General features: G+C 36.6%; 1 protein-coding gene and 1 pseudogene across 8 annotated transcripts in view; both read right to left on the bottom strand.

Annotated features, from left to right (window-relative positions):
- LDAH (lipid droplet associated hydrolase) overlaps positions 1 to 20,307 on the bottom strand; it is a 104,903-nt gene that overhangs the window by 17,230 nt on the left and 67,366 nt on the right. For 5 of the 8 annotated variants that reach the window (XM_072770947.1, XM_072770948.1, XM_072770949.1 and 2 more), the window contains one exon: positions 14,103 to 14,337. The exons of the other annotated variants lie outside the window; for them this stretch is intronic. In XM_072770947.1, coding sequence (XP_072627048.1) covers positions 14,103 to 14,337 — 235 coding nt within the window. The remainder of the gene's footprint in view (positions 1 to 14,102; positions 14,338 to 20,307) is intronic. 8 annotated transcript variants of the gene reach the window in all.
- On the bottom strand, positions 15,687 to 18,673 carry LOC140601868 (nuclear pore complex protein Nup88-like; annotated as a pseudogene).

Here is a 20,307-nt window from a genome sequence, read left to right as displayed (position 1 = left end):
ATTTTCAATCTTTTCTCATTTTAAGAATGTCTCTTGAAATCATAAGCAGACCTCTTTAAAAATGTAATTTGAAAGTACCTCTTAAAGGGACCTAACATAGTCACGTATGTTGATAGAAGAGATACTTGGTTTGAGTCCAGTTATCCTGTTTTGTATATGCTTTGCTTTCTTTTGATTTCCCATACTCCTTCCCACCCCCTTTAGTGTAAGTGATGTTTTAATCTCGTATTTATTTATTTATTTATTTTAAAGTTTATTTATTTTTTTTAGTTATCTCTACACCCAGTATGGGGCTCGAAGTCAAAATCCCGAGATCAAGAGTTGCACACTCTTCTGAGCTGGCCAGGTGCCCCTTTGCTATCTCTTAAAAATTTCTTTTCACTGAATAGTCTGAAAATACGAATTCTGCTTTTCTTCACTGAGTGATTAGCTGTACCTAAAGTTTTATAAGACTTATATTTTTTCTATCACTGGCTGGAATGAATCAGTGTCTGTAATCTCTCCAACCAAACAAGGTGTCCCCTGGTATCCCTCCACTTTCCTCATGCCTTCCTTCTACCCTGTCTCCTCTTGGGAACTGGAGGGAATAAATTCTTATTCCAAAGGCAGTTCTCTGTGCCTGTCACTTTGTCACAGCTGATTAAAAACAAATTCTGGACACACTGTACAAGAAAGAGGCAGAGCTGGGGAAGTCAGTGTGTGGTTTTGTACGGCAGAGTCATGGAGGGGAGAGAGCTGGTGAAAGTGGAGGAGGGGAGAAAGCTCCAGAGACCAGCAGACGGTTCCTCTTCAGTTCCAGCTAAGTACTGACTGGCACTACCCTGTGAGACATCACCAGAAGCTGGAGAAAGAACCACCAAAAAGGCTTTAGAGGAAACAGTGCCCAGACAGGGAGTAGTTACTGTTCTTACTAGCCTACTAGGAAAATTTTGTAATTAATGGTATATCAACTATAGGACTTGGAAAAGGTTTTGCCTTGGTAGTGGGTAAAACTGACCCTAAACACCCTAAACTGAATGCTGTCTTGCAATCAACTAACAAAGCTTAAAAGCAAGAACAGAACTTGCAAGTAATAGAACTGTCCCATAACAAAGCTCAAGAACATCTACATAAATACAAAAATATCCGGCATCCAAAAAGGTAAGATTAATAAAATAAAGCATGCCATAAACAGTTATCAAGCATGTAAGGCAGGAAAATACAACCCCAAATCAGGATATAAATTAATTAAAACTGATTCCAAAATTACAAAGGTAATAAAATTCGTAAACACTCAAATAACAGTGCTGAGAAAACTGGATATACACACACAATATTATGGGTTGAACCGCCGTCTCATATCATATACAAAAATTAATTAACAAGGAATTATAGTCCTAAATTTAACAATTAAATCTACCTATAAAACTTAGAAGGAAACATAAGAATAAATCTTGGTGATCTCAGAATAGGCAATGGGTTCTAAGACATGACACTAAAAGCATAAGTGAGAAAAGTAAAAATAAACTGGTTTTCATAAACATTAACACTGTACTTTATTTTTATTTATTTATTTATTTATTTATTTATTTTTAAAAGATTTTATTCATTTATTCATGAGAGATACACACATAGAGAGAGAGGCAGAAACACAGGCAGAGGGAGAAGCAGGCTCCATGCAGGGAGCCCAACGTGGGACTCGATCCTGGGTCTCCAAGATCACTCCCTGGGCTGAAGGCGGTGCTAAACCGCTGAGCCACCTGGGCTGCCCAACACTGTTTGTACTTTAAAGGACACCATCAAGAAAGCGAAAAGACAATGCACAGAATGAAAAAAAAAAAAGATATATCCCATAGGATCTAGCATCTAGAACATAAAGAACTCTACAACTCAACAATAAAAAGACAAAAATTTCATTAAAAATGGGCAAAAGGGGCACCTAGGTGGCACAGTTGGTTAAGCATCCGACTCTTGGTTTTAGCTCAGGTCATATCTCAGGGTTATGAGCCAAGCCCTGCCTTGGGCTCCACATGCTCAGCGTAGAGTCTGCTTGAGTTTCTCTCCCACTCTTTGCTCCTCACTCCCTTGCTTGTGCTCTCTCTCTCTCCCTCTTTGTCTAAAATAAATAAATCTTTAAAAAAAATAAAAATAAAAATGGGCAAAGGATTTGGACAGGCCTTACTCTAAAGAAAAAGTACAGATGGTAAGTGTGTGAAAAGATGCTCAACATCATTTTATTAGTCACCAAAGAAATGCAATCAAAACCACAGTGTCATACCACATCACCCCTAATAGGATGGCTACAAGAAAAAAGACGAACAAAAGCCAGTGTTGACAGGGATGCAGGGAAACTGAAACCTTCATACATCATGGGTAGCATTGAAAATTGTACAGGTACTTTGGAAAACAGTTTGACACTTGCTCAAGTGTTAAATATAGAGTTACTGCATTTATCCAGCATTTCCATTTGTAGGCGCAAACCCCCAAAAAGTGAAAACAGAAGTCCACACAAAACTTTATGTGAATGTGTACAGCAGCACTGTTCATGATAACCAAAGGGTAGAAACAATCTGCACAGTCATCAACTGATGAATAGAAAACCAAAATATGCTATCAGCATAAAATGAGTATTATTGATCAATAATGAAGTAGTGCTGTATGCTACAACATGAATGAACCCTGGACACATTATGCTAAATCAAAGAAGCAAGTCACAAAAGGTCACATACTGTATAATTCCTTTTATGTTAAATGTCCGTAATAGGCAAATACATTGAGAGAAAAAGTAGATTAGTGGTTGTCAGGGACTGGGGAGAGGTGGAAATGGGTAGAGATGGGCATGGGGTTTCTCTGAGGTGATGAAAATATTCTAAAGTCAGATAGTTGTCATGGTTGCACTACTCTGAGAAAAATATTCTAAAGTCAGATAGTTGTCATGGTTGCACTACTCTGAGAATATACTAAAAGACAACCACTGAATTGTGTACTTTAAGAGAGTGAGTTTTATGGCATTTGAATTATAGCAAAATTAGTCTATTTTAAAAAAATTGGTATTCACAGATATTGAAAGTTTTATAACCTATTCTATATATTTGAGAAGAAATATTGAACATATTAAATAGAGTTAGGGAAGATATAAGAAAGACTCATGCCAAACCTCTAGAGATGAAAAATACACTGGATGGGATAATGGCAGAGTAGACATCATAAAGGAAAAGTTAGTGAATTGAAGACAGAGCAACAGAAACTATAAAAAAAAAACAAAACACCCCACAGAAAAGAACTTGGGGTGGAGTGGGGGAAGAACAGAATATCAGTGGGCCACAAATGAACCTCAAAGTGGTGTCATATGTCATATGCCACGTAGCTGGAGTCTCTGAAGAAGGGAGGTACAGAAAAATATCTTAAAAATATTAAAATATTAAAACCATAAACTCACAAATCCAAGAAGCTCAAAGAATCACAAAGCACAAGAACCATGAAGAAAAGTATACTAAAGTACATAATGAATTGCTTAAAATGAGTGATAAAGAGAAGAATCTTAAAAGTAGATAAAAATGATGTACAGCTTGACCCTTTTACAACATAGGTTTAAAGTGTATGAGTCCACTTATACATGGATTCCTTTTGGTAAATACAGGATAGTACCATAAATGTATTTTCTCTTCCTTATTATTTTCTTAATAATGTTTTCTTTTTTCTAGCTTACTTTATTGTAAGAATACAGTATATAATACATACAATATATACAATATGTGTTAATTGTTTATATTATTGGTAAGGCTTCTGATCAACAGTAGGATATTAATAGTTAAATTTTGGGGGAATCAAAAGTTATACACAGATTTCTAAAGGCATGGTGGGGAGTTGTGCCCCTGTCCCTCACATTGGTTCAAGGGTCAACTGCATTACATATAGAGGAACCAAGACTTAAAAAGACAGCAGGTTTCTTCTTTAAATGATGTAACTAGGAGAGTGGAGGAACATTTCTAAAGCAATGAAAGGGGGAAAAACAACAACAACAACAACAACAACCCTGCCAATCTAGAATTCTACAGTCAGTGAAAAAAGCTTTCAAAAGTGGAGACAAAATACATTTTCAGACATACAAAAACTGAAAGAATTAACTATTAGTAGAACTTCAAGAAATGTTATGAAAAAAAAAAGAAATGTTATGGAAAATACTTAAAGCAAAAAGATGATAATCTGATACAATTGTGTCTACACAGAGATAAAGGACACCAGAAATAGTAATTATGTGGGTAAATTTAAAATACATTACTCTGTTATTTATACCTCTTTATAAGACAATTGACTGTTTAAAGCAAAATAATAATAACATGTCAAATAAGTAAAATACGTGACAAAAGTGTCCATGCTAGGAGAGAGAAAGGGCTTACTGTTAACTTTTTAGTATAGGACAGTATCATCTGAAGACTGTAAAAGTGGTAGAGTATCATGTTCTTTGTCCCATTTTTACTTCTCTCCTACCTTCCTATAAATCAATTGGGTATTTTTTATGATACATTTTATCTCATTTGTCGACTTATTAATCATTTTTTGTTTTAATATGATACTGTAGAGACAAATAGAAAATATGTATCAAGATTTGATTTAAGCCATCCCGGTTTGTAACTACATTAAATTTAAATTGTTTCAACATTCAAATTAAAAGGCAGAGCTGGTAAGAAAGCAAGATTCAACATTTGCTGCCTGCAAAAAATGGACCTTACCTATAAAGACTAAAAGTTAAAAAATGGAAAAAGATATGTCATGCTAACATGAGTCAAAAGAGAGGTGGAATGATTATATTAATATCATAAAAAATGAGTTTCAGAGCCAAGAATATTACCATAGATGAAGGGTCAATTCATCTGGAAGGTGTAAGTCCTAAATGTTTATGCACCTAGTAAGTTTGAACTTCAAAATATGTGAAGTAAAAGCTAATAGAAATACAAAAAGAAATAGACAAATCCATAAATAGTAGTGAGAGATTTTGACACTCATCTTCTAATAATTGATAGAATAGTTAGAAAATCAGTAAAATCAGAAAATGATACCATCAATCAACTTGACTTAAGTGATATCTATAGAACAGTCTCACTAACAAGTACAGAACATACATTCTTTTCAAGTATCCACAGAGCATTTCTCAAGTCAAACCATATCCTGATCCATAAAACATGTATCATGTCATTTAAACAATTAAAATCATACAAAATATGTTCTCTGGCCATAATGGAACCAAATTAGCGATCAATAACAGAAAGATATCTGGAAAATCGTCAAAAATGTAGAAATGGGTAGGAAATATCAGAAAGGGAGACAGAACATGAAGACTCCTAACTCTGGGAAATGAACTAGGGGTGGTGGAAGGAGAGGAGGGCGGGGGGTGGGGGTGAATGGGTGACGGGCACTGAGGGGGGCACTTGACGGGATGAGCACTGGGTGTTATTCTGTATGTTGGCAAACTGAACACCAATAAAAAATAAATTTATTATTAAAAAAATGTAGAAATGAAATGATCCATTTCTTAATAAACCCCTGGGTCAAAGAAGAAATCTAAAGGGAAATAAAAGAGTACTGTGAGGTGAATAAAAATAAAAACACAACATATCAAAATTTGTGGGACATGATCACAGCAGTATTTAGAAAGCAATTTATAAAGCTTTAACACCTACTTTAGAAATGGATAAAGATCTCAAATGAATGACCTCAGTTCCACTGTAAAAAACTAGAAAGAGAAAATTAACTCCAAAGTAGGCAGAATAAAGTAAATAATAATGTTCATAGCAAAAATTAATGAAATAGGAGGCAGAAAAACAATTGAGAAAATAAATGAAACCAAGAACAAGTTTAGTAAAATTTATAAGCCTTTAGGCAGCCCGATCAGGAAAAAAAAATACAAGAGAAGACATGAGACATAAAACATTAGTATCAGGAAAGAGAAGTGATACCTTACAGATGTTACTGATGCCAAAGGATAATCAGGTAATTTTGTAAACAAATTTATGCTAAGAAATTCGACAAGCGATAAAATGAACAGAATCACAAATCTTAAGCTTACTTGAAAACAAACAGCTTGAAAAGTCTTTTATTTATTAAAGGCATTAAATTTGTAATTTAAAGCCTTTTCATAAAGAAAACTCCAGGGCAAGAGGACTTCATTGGTCTATTCTACTTAACATTTAAGGAAAAAATAATATTGATTCTATATAAACTCTTCCAGAAATGACTATGCATATATGGATACTGGATTTTTGACAGAGGTAGCATTTAAGAGCAGCAGAAAACAGAGGGCAAGTGACACAATACTACTTGTCCTTCTACAGTCTCCTCCCTTTTGAGTGCAGGTGGCACCTGTGAATCTGATGATGTATTACCCCCATGATGAGATTACATCATAGAGTAGAGATGACTTTAATCACACACATCCTTCAAAATCTGAGTTTTCCTCTGGCTGGTGGGAGAAGAGGAAGTCAGAGATTCAAAGTGCTAAGAGGACTAGAAGTTTCACTGCTGGTTTGAAGCTGGAGATCACGTGGAAAGGAACAGAGTGACTTCTAGGAGCTGAGAGGGATCCCTGGCTCATAGTGAGCAAGACAGTGGGGACCTCAGTCATAAGGCCACATAAAATGGACTCTTGCCAACAGCCCGAATGAGCTCAGAAGTGGATTTTTGGAAATGCAGGGCCTTAAGGGAGGTTTCTGAGATCCAGGCAACGGTGACTCTTGAGCTGGGTGTGTGTTATATGGGAGTTTACTTTGGGATAATTCATGCAGGTAAAAACATTTATGTTTTAATCAATTTTCTGTAGTGTTATTCCAAAATTAGGAGCAACTTAAAAATGCAAATCACTTGTAAGGAATTTTATATTTCCAAGAGTAAAATTTCTTATCAGAGAATGTACCTTACCCTGTCTTTATTTCTATTCTTTTTTTCCCTGATAATTTCTGATCTAAGTATACTTTTTTTTTTTTTTTTTAAAGAAAGTAACATACCAGTTTCCTTTCCAGTAATTGCTCCAAGGAAGCCATCTTTTTCATTCCTCAGAAATGCTCATAACACAACACAGTGGTCAGAAATAATAATACCAAATGGACATGTAATTTCCTAAGGGGAAAACACATTTCTCTTGGCAATGATTGTCAACAGCATTCTCAGAAACCCAGCAGAATTCAGAGTTTCAAGCACCACAGTGAGGGAAATATCCAGGAGCAAGAGTAATGGAAACAAAAACATGAACATGAAGGAAAGAGAATGACTTAGAAGAATGGGAATTGTTTACTTGTTTTTTTCCATTACAAATCTCAATACAGGTACAAAGAAAACAAACTGAGGAGTCTAATATACTATACTTTGCTACTATATCTTCTGAAACCTGCTCATTGTTCAAGGATCACTACAGCACTTCACCTCGCAGGAGAGTGGCTAAGGGGATGAAAGGAGTGGGGGCTGACATTGGAAGACAGAAGGATTTTCATCTCACAAGTCAGATGGCATCATTAAGTTCTCCAAGTATATGTAATCTACAATGGAGAATTGCCTTCTATTGAATTTCATCACCTATCTTGATGCTATTCCGTCCTTCTGGAAAAATCCAAACTCATCTTCAAGCCAAATTCAGTAGTCTTATTCTCTGTTCCTGACCCAGGGAGAACTGATTTCTCCTCTATCTGTTCTCATGAAAGCCCTAACTCTGAGAGTTTAAAATTCTTCACATTTGTCTCCCTGACCATGCTGGAAGTTAACTTAAAGGCAAGAGCTTTATTTATTATTCTTTCCAGGGCTTATCTGAGTACTTGGTTCATGGCAGGTATCCGTAAGGGTGTTAAATAAGATTAGGAGGGACTGAGCTGATGTTGTTTTTTGGAAGAGTTGTAGGGGGGCAGTGGTTGGGAGGAAAAACCTGTTGCTTTCCTGGAAGTGGTGCAAAGCTGATGTTACAGGGGAGCCCAGAACTGGGGGCAGAAACCCAATCACACTGGTGAGCCAAGGAGGGATGTACTGGTATAAACTGGGACAGATCCCTGCAGGTAAGAGGGAGAGTCTAAGGGTTTTTGTTGAGACTGGCCAAAAATTAGGTCTCCTAAAGCACTCGTCTCAGCAGTGAGGGAAAATGCAGAGGGAAGTAAAACCACAATGAGTGATACAATAAGAAGTCTGGGGGAGATGCACAGATAGTTTTCTAAGGTAGAAGTTGGGGACTGGAAGCCAAGTTGTCCTGCTAGTTTGGTGACACGTAATCCAATGCCTCCTGTAGGGTTCCACAGTAGAATGCCTCGGTTTGTTTGATTTTACCATTATTTTCGTTATTATAACCATCCATTTAGTCTGCAAATGGATCACCTTATCTCTGTGACACTGAGTTCACCAAAGGGAAAAACACCACTCAAGGTGTATGATTTTTTTTTAGAAAAAAATAATACAACTTCTTAGAATAGCAGGATAACATACACATACAAATTTCTTTAGAAAGCTATAGTAAAGCTTTCATTGAGTCATTTAATTTTAAACTAGAGATGGTCTAGTATTCTAGTATTGTATCCAATCATTACCTTTTATCCTAAATCCTAATACTGACCATGTACACACACACAAAACTTCTCTGTCATGCTGCATTTCAGGCTAGATTTCTAAGAATTATTAAAGTTGCAGTTGCCTTTTAACAACAGATTTTTTCTAAGCTACACCATAAATAAGAGAATAGGTAGCATGGGAGTCTGGTTTTGTCTTACTCAAAAAATTTTTTCTGAGATTGAGTTAAAAATATTTTGAGAAGAAATGTGTGATTCTTTAGTAAAGGTTATGTGTCAGTTCATTGAAGAGTTCATTTCATATCACTGTATGTGTTTAAAATAGTTATTTCTACACAGATCAAGGAAAGGAAAGATAACACAAGTTTTTTTTTTTTTTTTTTTATAAGAATGTATGCAATAAAGTAATATAACCTACCAGGAATGCCCTTTGTCTCTGCACTATGTTTTTCTAGTTAGGTAACTGAAAGGAATTAAAACATCAATTTGGCCTAACTAACGAAAAGACCCTAGAATATTTTTTAAAGTTAATTATCTTGACCTGTGATACTGCTAAGCTAAAATATATTTGCTTTTAGCTTTGATCAGGAAATCCAATTTAGCTGTCTCAGTGAAAAGCCTATTCCTTATGAAGTAGAAGAACATCTATTATAAAGAAAATATGTAGCAGCAAACATTCCAGAATTAAAATTAAAGTAAAAAACCCCATATATTTTCTTTAAAAACAACATTTAAAACAATCTAATTATGTAAATTGATCTGATGGACACTGTGGTAAAGTTTATAAAATATGCTAATTGAATTAGGGCTACTCTCTGAATGCCAGATAGGAACTGATGTTTCACTCACTCAATCTGGGGAAGAAGGCTAATACATGGACTCCCAGCCCAAAGGAAGTGCCATCTTTGCCAAAAGGGCAACAGCATTTGAAATACTTGAATATTTTGGTTCCTTGAATTTTTCGGACCTTACTACAACAAAAAAATATGTGTATAAACTAAAGGATACAGAAAATCAGTGTCTATCTAGATAGGGCAGGATTTATTATCCACTATTTGGACTAGCAAACTTCCTCCATTTGTTTCTGTAAGATTTCTACTGAAGCACAGACATTACATAATGTGCAAACACCGTAAGGCCTACTCAAAGTCAAGCTGGCATGTTAAAGGTCACTGTCTGGGTGACAGTAAAGCCAGGGAAACAGGTCTGCAGGGATGTCACAGATGTTACAGACCACTGAGAATAATCTTGGACCCCGCTTTTTCCTCTTGATTAGCCCTCTCTTTGTGTAACCTAAAAATCATACTTCCGATTCAAGTGGGTTGGTTTGAACACTGATTTACCTCTACCATTCATGGGATACAAGCTTGGGAGGAGGCCACTATTATCTGCAAAAGCCATGGTCTTATGAGTATTGGTCTCTCTCAGCTGGGACCATCTTCCTTTTGTAGTAAGCAAGGTGATGGGAATCACCTAAGGGATAGCCAGGGCAAGCCTGGGCAGAGGCAGTTTCTGTGGTACTTGTTGCAAGAGGAGACAAGGGTGATGGGGGATCCCAAGGGGATCCCAAGGTAGCAAGAGGCTTGCTAGGATGGTTGAAATGCTTGGTTAAGGATCAGCCTAGGATGACTACTGGGAGATTTAATTAAGACCCAAATAGACAATGAACCAAGGGTCCAAAGAAAAAAGACAAGTAATTCTCGCCTGCCTTCAAGGTTATACAGACTGAGTGGGAAATATGGAAAAAAAAGAGACCACTGAAGTACTGCTTACATCAGAAGGCCAGATCTAGAACAAAGACAAAAGAAAATCAGAGAAGCAAGGATGGCAGAAATAGGAAAGCTATGCTCTAAAAGTTTGTTTGGACTTTGGATGTTTGGAACAGATATGAAGCAAGGTAGCTGATAGCTCAGTTTACTTTAGAGTGTAATTTGCACATAGTATAACTCTACAGTGCTTGTGCAGAAAAGGAATCCCAGGGTCCCGAAGGAGCAATGTGGCTTGAATGCTTTGGTTTTCTTGAGCCAGGGAAGGTAGAGTGTCATCCAAACTATCTTGTTTCTTGATGCTTGCACTTGGGGCCACTGGAAGACATAGTAGGAGGTCAATCACTATAGCTGAAAGGAAGATTCCTATCCTTCAAGGACAGCTTATGTAGCCCACTTCTCTAAGAGGGTGCTTAGAACTCTGCTGTAGAAAAACTGGAAAACATCTTTATATAATTACCTCTTTTAGTTAAAAACATTAAACACTTGACTATATCTCGTATGTGTTACACAGCCACTAAACATATATAGAAAAACAAATAAAACTTTCGTATACTCTGTGTCCTGGTATGGCTTTAGAAAATATTTCTAAAGAGGTATAAGAAAAGCACAGATAGTTTGATAATCAGTTAGTTTGATAGTTTGCACAGATAGTTTGATAATCAGGCATTCCTATCTAATGCTTATCAGAAACTCAGATGTTTTGAGTGAAGTGTTCTATAAATATCTATTAAGTCCTGTTGGTTGATACTGTGGTTCACTTCTTCTATATCTTTGCTAATTTTCTGTCTTGTTCCTTCAACTGTTGAGAGAGGTGTTCTTAAGTATCTAACTATAATTGTGGATTTGTCCATTACTTCTTTCAGTTCTATCAGTCTTGCTTCATATATTTTGCAACTCTCTTGTTTGGTGTACACATGTTTAGGATTGCTATCTTCTTGGTAGATTGAACTTCTTATTGTTATTATGCAGTGTCCCTCTCTGTCCCTTGTAATTTTCTTTGCTCTAAAGTCTACTTTATCTGATTTTAAGACAGTCATTCCTGGTTCCTCTTGATTAATGTTTACATAATGTATCTCTTTCCATTTTTTTACTTTCAATCTACCTGTATAATTATATTTGAACTGAAGGCAGCATATACTTAGGTAGTGTTTTTAATCCACTCTGTCAATCTTTGTCTTTTAATTGGTGTATTTTGACCATTTCCATGTAATGTAATTATTGATATGTTAGAAGAGCTTGTACGCCATTTTATTACTTGTTTTCTCTTCATTCTGCTTTTTGTTTTTTTTTTTTGCTTTTTGTTTTTTTTGTTTGTTTGTTTTCTGTGTTTTTTCTCTTTTTTTGTGTGTTTGTGTGTGTGTGTGTTTTTTTTCTCTTGCCCTTCTACATGTTACTGAATATACAGGGGGTTTTGGTACTTAGTAGGAAAAAGTACATCCATTCCATCCTTCTAGAAGCAGAATTCTTTGTAGGAAAATGGAATCTCTAATTGGAAAATGCTTTTTATAATTCCTTCTATCGGGTAAAAAGAAAAATGCCCAAAGGAAAAAGAAACTGTAAAGGGAAATAAAATGATTTACTGAAGCATATGTGGAGTAATTTTATATTTTTTAAAAAATATTTTTTATTTAGTTATTCATGAGAGACACAGAGAGAGAGAGAGGCAGAGACACAGGCAGAGGAGGAAGCAGGCTCCATGCGGGGAGCCTGATGTGAGATTCATTCCCGGGACTCCAGGATCATGCCCTGGGCTGAAGGCAGGTGCTAACCACTGAGCCACCCAGGGATCCCCAATTTTATATATGTTTGCCAGAATTTCAAGTGACTTCCATTTGGTCTCAAATAATTTCCAAAGGTATATTGGCCCTTAGAGATCATCTAGTCTAACTTTTGGTCTGATCAATGTCCAAGAACCAGACAGCAGAAGGGTTTCTGACATGTAGACAATGCCCTTCTCACTTAGGCCATCTCTTTCTCTTCTATGATAGGAAGGAAGGATAAGGGGTTGGATCAGGTCTTTAAGGGGCCTCTCCAACTTCAGTTTTTGTGACTTTTATAACTTCCCTGAATCTTGCTTCCTTTCTTCCTTTCTCCTCTTCTTCCATTGCTATGCTAGGGTATACTAAAAGAATGGGGGTTGGAGAGAGCATGGAACAGACAAAAATCCACAAATAAAGAAAAGATAATGAACTTTTGGGAGTCCTGCCTTTATAACTGACTGGGGCAAAAAGATGACAATAGCAGCTATGGTAAAAGGAATCTTTAGTATAGTGGTAGACTGCCAAAGTCTGAACACTACCCACTAGTTGTATGACTGTGCAAATCATGTAACTTCTTTATATCTCTGTATTTTCACCTGTAAAATGAGGACAGTAAAATATCCAAAACAGATTAGTTCTGAGGACTACAAGTAAATACCCAGAATGGTGCCATTAGCTGCTGCTGCAATTGTTGTTATATCATTCACTGGAGGCTTATTATAAATAAAATATTATATAGACACTTTGCATATATTATCATGTTTCATCTTACAATAACCTTTTGAGGTATAGATTAAGAAGGGATCATTTTATTATGAAAATAATTGATAAATAGCCTATAAATTAGTATTAACTAAAAAGGTAGCTTACATTTATTTATTTTTTATTTTTTTAAAGGTAGCTTACATTTAAAAACAAAAATTGAAGCCAAAAACTATAGTAGCAAATATTCCCTGGCACATTCAGAAAATATAATCAGTACAATGACTGTTATTAATTACTTTTGTCATTTAAACTCCTCCAAAAACATGTAAAAGGGAAAATAAAAGCATTGCTTATTCACTCTATGGGAGTATTGAGCCTGGTTTCCTTGGCTGGTTTCTCCTAAGTTCTTACACTGGACTAACAAGGTGTACTCTGGATTCCTATAGAGTCCATATGTACTATATATAGAATTCTCTCCCACCATCTGGCAGCTAGAGTGGAGAATCAGAAGGATAAGTTTTTAAATCAAAGCCTGATGAAAATGAAAATGAAAGGCTCTATGTCTGTTTTTATTTTATGTCTAGTTTTGAGCTTTTAGGAGAAAAATAATTCCTTGCTCAATATTCACTCACTGTCTGAGGTAATTCTGCATTGTGATACAAGAATAAACCTATCCATTTAATTTTTATTTCTTTCATTTATGTATTTTTTAGAATTTTATTTAAATTCAAGCCAGTTAATATATAGCATATTATTAGCTTCAGGGGTAGAATTTAGTGTTTAATCAGGTACATATAACACCCAGGGCTCATTATGTCAAGTGCCCTCCTTAGGGCCCCATCACCCAGTTACCCCATCCCCTCACCCTCCTCCCCTCCAGCATCCCTGAATTTGCTTCCTATAGTTAATATTTTAAAAATTAAGTTAAGAGTCTCTTATGGTTTATCTCCCTCTCTTTATCTATTTATCTTCCCTCCCTTCCCCTATGTTCATCAGTTTCGTTTCTTAAATTCCACATATGAGTGAAATCATATGGTATTTGTCTTTCTCTGACTGACTTATTTAATACATTTTAGTTCCATCCACATCATTGCAAATGGCAAGATTTCATTCTTTAAATCAATGCACAGAAGTCTGTTGCACTTCTATATACCAATAATGAAGCAGCAGAAAGAGAAATCAAGGAATTTATCCCCATTTACAATTGTACCAAAAACTATAAGATACCTAGGAATAAACCCTGAGCCAAGGAGGTAAGAGATCTGTACTCTGAAAACTTAAAACATGTATGAAAGAAATTGAGGAAGACACAAAGAAATGGAAAAAACATATACCTTTTAAAATGTGCTTACCAAGGCAGAATGGTTCTAATATGTTTAGGACCGAAAATTCGCTCTGCAGGTTCATCATTTGAAGAGCAATTCTGATAACAAAGGACTTGATTTTCTCAGGCCATGGTTTAAGTAGAAGGTAGGCAAAAACATAGAGAGCATATCGAAGCCAGCACAGGAGTGGAGTGGCGATCCTGCCATTCGGTGACTCAGACATTCGCTCAATTGTTGGAAAGAGCAGAAAGGAGCGAATTATCTATAATACAAAACATACTTTGATGAGAAGTTTTCTTAAGGGATAACCCACTGTTTTATTGTTTCTTCTATATAGTACAGTACAGGACAAATGACAGGGCTTCAGAATACAACTAAAGATCTGCTGCAAAAAACTACCATCAGCTGTCTTCTCAGTGCACAAGCAATCTGGGGGAGGCATAAGGATGTCCCCTTGAGTTACTGGGGTTAATATTCAGGGTGAGGAACAAATCAGATTCCTAGATAACTTCCTGATTGTGACAGCAATTCACAATCCTTTTGAAAGACCACCAAAATTAGGCATTCACGTTCCATTCTAATAGTTATACCACCACACTGCCTAGTGATACCAGAAGAAATCAGAACTACATAAAGAACTTTGGTTCTGGTCATCATTTCTTTTGTTAATTATATTTGGGGATAGTTCACTCTTGATAAGCTTCTCTATTCTTTACTCTTACCAATAAAAGATAATCTTTAATAGGATCAAACATACTTCTGACACCTGATTTAACCTTAGTAAAATGCAGGCTAGAAACAAGGAAAGCTGGGAATCTCTACCTATAAGGGAAAATGTTCAAGGACAAAAATATAATTTCAACTGAATTCATCGGGATATCAGGAAATATATTTTAATAATACTCCACAAGAAAGAGCTTTGCTAAAGCATTTTAAATTTACCATTAGCTACCATATCAATATTTTAAAAATTCATAGATAAAAATAATTTCTATTGTTCTGGATCCAGAAACAAAACACTGCCTGCAGGGGTTCTTCCAATCCCAATTCCGACCTCTGCTCACCTCTTAGGTAACTCCTATCCTGCCTTCCTTACTTTGCTTTACATGAATACTTATTCCTTAATACTATAATCACTTCCTTATCTTGCTTTATATTAATAGTTATTGTCCTGCAGTTGACTGAATTGTGACTCTCCTGAAATCATAAGTTGAAGCCCTAACTCCCAATGTGATTATATGGAGAGAGAAATGAGGTCACAGAGTGGGGCTCCAATAGGTGGGATTAGTATCCTTACAAGGAGATTCACCAGAGAATGAATCTCTTCTCAAGAGGTGGCTCTCTCTTCCCAAGCACACACAAAGAGGTCCGGTGAACACACAATGGAGAAGACAGCCACCCAAAGGCCAAGAAGCCTCCCCAGAAACTAACCATCTGGGCAAGCTGATCTTGGACTTTCAGCCTCCAGAACTGAGAAAATGTCAGTTGTTGAAGCCCCTTAGTCTATGGTATTTTGTTATGGCAGTTCAAGCAGACTAATTACATATTCCTTAATATGAGAGTTAAATCTTTTCTGTGAATGAATTTTATATAAATGCAATCAACAGTATGTTTTTGTGTTTTACTTCCTTCACTCAATACTGTTTATAAGATTAGTCCATGTTGATATATGTAGCAACAGCTTATTATCTTGGTTATGTAGTTTTCCACTGTATGAACATACTGCTATTTATCTTACTGATACTATGGACATTTTTATACATGCCTCTTGGTCGCATGTACTTCTGTTGATGGTATCGCTCAAAGTAGAAATACTGTATCATATGGTATGTATAAGTTCAGCTTTATTTATTTTTGAAAATTTATTTATTAATGAGAGATACAGAGAGAGAGAGAGAGAAGCAGAGACATAGGCAGAGGGAGAAGCAGGCTCCATGCAGGGAACCTGACGTGGGACTCAATCCTGGGTCTCCAGGATCAGGCCCTGGGCTGAAGGCAGGTGCTAAACTGCTGAGCCACCGGGGCTGCCCAAAGTTCAGCTTTAGTAGATAATTCCAAATAGCTTCCCAACGTAGCTATAAGAATGTCCCCCCATACCAACAGACATGAGAATTCATGCTGTTACATACCTGCACTAAATTTGGTTATGGCAAACTTTGTAATTTTGACTAACCTCATGAATAGCGGTATTTCACTATGGCTTTGTGTTTCTCTGATGACCGGCAAGGTTGAACAGCTTTTATGTTTATGGTTTCTATATCCCTTGAAGTGCTTATTCAAGTCTCTTGCATGCTTTTCTGTTAGGCTGCTTATCACTTTCTTTCTTGACTTGTAGTTTTTTATTTATTTTATTTTATTTTATTATTTTATTTTATTTTATTTTAATTCTAGGTACTCGTCTTTTGTCATGTTGCAGTCCTTGGCTTGCCTGTTCATCTCTGATATTTTTCTTAATGGACATAAGTTCTTAAGTTTGATGGAAGCGAATTTAAATATTTTCTTTTATACTTATTCTTTGTGCCTAGTTTGAAAAATTTCTGTCCAACCTCAAATCATGAAGATACTACTTTTCTCATTCAAAATGCTTCTTTAGAAATTAGGTAAAGCTACCTTTTAACTGAGTCTGTGAGTCTGTTCCTTTGATTTGAGGTACCGGTGACTTGCCATTTCCCTTATGTATTTATATTCCTCCTTCTGGAGGAACTGAGTGCAGTTTTCCTGGTAGAACTGACAGTACAGTACAGGTTTTTGTGGACTCTCATCCTCTACCGTTGACAATCCTTTTCTGTAGTAACCTGTAGGGATGGCATTGCCCAAATGTTCAAGTTGATCTGTAATTCTCACTGATACACAGTCTCTCTAATAAAGAACAAGGACTTGAGGGTAAAACTATGGAGGACTTTTTTCTTTCTAATCATCTTTGTTTTTCCTTGGTCCTGTCAGCTGAGTGCTGAGCCATTTCTTATAGACTTCCTTTTCTCTCAACAGTAGCCGAGATATTGTAGCTGTTTCTCCCTTGGTCACAATAATTTGACTTCTACTAGGTCTCCTCCTCTGTCACATAAGTAAGAATGTGCTGTTCCTTGTGGTCTTGGTGGTAAATAAGACATTCTTTGGGAGTAGGGAGCCATAGCCTCTTCTGATGATTTTTTAAAAATGCTGCTTTGGCAACTTTACATGCAAAATGCTCATAATGTGCTTTTGGAATGAATGTAGGGTTTCAGTTAGAATAGGGGAGTTTCTGCCACCTTGGCATCTTCTTAAGTACAAAGCAGAGAAGATGCTAGATGGACTGTGTGTGCTTAATAAAGGCATCCATGGGGACTTGTGATTCAGATGACTTTGGACTCCAGAGCATCAGGGATGATCCAGAATCTTCCAGTCAGAGCCAGCTGCCTATTTGGCAATGGGTTTACACAAAGATTATATATCAAGATTCACATAAAGGTTATGGAATCTCAGTGAAGTCTGACTAACCAAGAAAAGTCAGTTAAAGGAATTATCTTCCCTGGACACCACTTTCACCATGAATTCCAACTCCATGTATTCAAACACGGACAGAGAAGAAATGAGGTCAGCTCTGGAATCCCAGGACTCTTCTGTTATTCAGTCTTCTTCCCCTCTGGTCCTGATTTCGCTGTAATCAACACAGGGTGAGGACACAGGGTAAGCAGGATGTGAAGCACCAGCATCATAACTGCAGTCCTCTGCCATTGCAGGAGGTGCCCGCAAAGAATCCAACAACTTTCCAGGGTCTCTGGGCCCTTGAACAGGCTTACCCTGCTCTCATATTCAGTGAACAGTGGTATGCTGCTACTTCACCTTTGCCTTTCTGTCCAAAGACAGTCTTTGGGATTGCGGCCAATGGCTCAAAGTCAAACGTGACTGCTGTCACTCTTGGAGACGTGGAATATCCCCTTCAGACTGACAAAAATTAAGAAGTCTAACAATACCAAGTGTTAAAGATGTGGATCAATGAGAACTCTTACACAACGTGGCAATAATAACTATTACACTTTCCTCCTCTGTTTTTGAAAGTACAGGCACTTTAGTAGGTGCCTAGAACTCACGCAGAAAGTAAATTTTTATCATTTTGTTGAATGTTAATAGTTTAATTAGGGGATCTGGCATTTCACTTGGATACCAAGCCGCATGCTTTAAGAGTCTGAGAGGTAGAAATGATGAATTCTCTCAGCAACGGGAATGGTGTTAGAATTAACCACGAATTTTATACCTTCAAATTCAGAAGTCTTTCCCTCTCTTTTGGGTAGCTCTAACATCTGAGTCCTTTTATTCCTTTAAGTGCTACCAATGTTCTATTGGACTTAACAAGACTTGAGAGATTCAAACGGATGGGTTTACACACAGCAATCTTTGGTGCTGGGAGAGGCTGGGTTTCTCATTGCCCTGCTGAGGCCTCCCAGCCGAAGGTCCAAGAAGGAGAGCTGCTTTCCCCAACCACAGGAAAAGTTCTCCCTTGAGGCTGGAAGCAGGTGTGTTAGCAGCTGTGGTGGCCGCACAGGATAAGATGAAGGAACTGACTTCTTGGCTTCAGATGGGCTCTCATTCGCCAGTCGCACCAGGAGCCACAAGAACATGCCACGCCGAGGGAGCCGGGTGGGCCACAGTCCGCAGGCACGGCAGGCTCCCTGGCAGCCAGCATTCTTTAATAGGATTTCCAACAGCTCTGTGATCTAGTCTTCCATACTTTCATTTATAACCTACCTGAAACTGATTGTTATGTGTGCCATGAAATATGGGTCTAATTCAATTTCTTTCCATATGGAAACTCAATTTCCCAGAGCTGTTAACTGTAAAGGCTTCTTCCTGGCTTTTCTGCAGTGACACTCATGGTGTGAATCCCATGTAGATGTGAATGGTTTCTTTTCAGTGTTCTCTGACTCACTCTACTGGTATACCTCTCTAACTCTGTGCCAAGAGCACCGTGTCTTATTTACTAAAGCTTCATAAGATATTTTGATATTTAGGATAGTAAGTTAAACCCCATCATGTTGCTCTTCAAAAATGCCTGCGCTATTTTTGGCTCTCTGCAATTCCATAAACATTTTGGAATTGGCTATTTGACTTCTACATGAATCTCACTGAGATTCTGATTGTACTAAATTTATAAATTAATTTGAGAAGTAGCATCTTTAAAATACTGAGTTTTCCAATCTGAGAACATAGGGATAGTTCTCCTTCATGTCTCTAAAAATGTACATACATTTTATGTGTAGTCATTTTGCGTAACTTTTGTCAGATTATTAGGTACTTATTATTTTAATGCTGTTGTAAATAGGCTATTTTAAAATTTTCACTAAATGGTTGCTGCTTGTATGTATGATATAAAAAATATTTACATGTTGATTTTGTGTCCAGCAAACTTATTAAATAAAGTCCCTTAGTTTTAGTAAGTTGTCTGTAGATTCTTTGGATTTTCTAAGTACATAGTTATATCATTCATATATAATAACAAGGTTACTTCTTCCTTTCATATCCTTGTATCTTTTTTTCTTATATTACCTGAGCTAACCAAAACCTTACTACAACACTGACAGAAATAATTCTTGCTCCTGAATTAAAAAAATTTTTTTTCAATATAATCACAAAACATGATGTGTACTAATACACTTTGTTGGATTAAAAACATTTCCTCTATTCCTAGTTAATTGCTTTTTATTTTATTTATTTTTATTTTTATTTTATTTATGATAGTCACACACACAGAGAGAGAGAGAGAGAGAGAGAGGCAGAGACACAGGCAGAGGGAGAAGCAGGCTCCATGCACCGGGAGCCCGACGTGGGATTTGATCCCGGGTCTCCAGGATCACGCCCTGGGCCAAAGGCAGGCGCCAAACCGCTGCGCCACCCAGGGATCCCTAGTTAATTGCTTTTTAAAATCATAAATGGATGCTGAATTTTATTAATTACCTTTTTTGTACCTATTGGGATGATTGTATGATTTTTTCCCTTTCATTTATTAACATGGTAAACTATCAATTGATTTTCTAATGTGAAACTAACTTCAATCTCTGGACCACAGTAGTGATATTACCTCTTTCCTTCCTGATATTGACTGTTAGTACCTAACAGAGTAAACTTTTATAATTATGAAGGAATTCTCTTCATTTCTAATATGCTTTTTCCTTAGGGCTTATTTTAATATGAACATGGTTATACCAACTTTCTTTTGCCTAAAATTTATAAAACTTTTCCCACTCTTTCAGATCCT

This window comes from Canis lupus, chromosome 12 (assembly GCF_048164855.1).
Source record: "Canis lupus baileyi chromosome 12, mCanLup2.hap1, whole genome shotgun sequence".
In the NCBI taxonomy this organism is placed as follows: Eukaryota; Metazoa; Chordata; class Mammalia; order Carnivora; family Canidae; genus Canis; species Canis lupus.
This window is presented reverse-complemented; position numbering and strand designations above follow the sequence as displayed.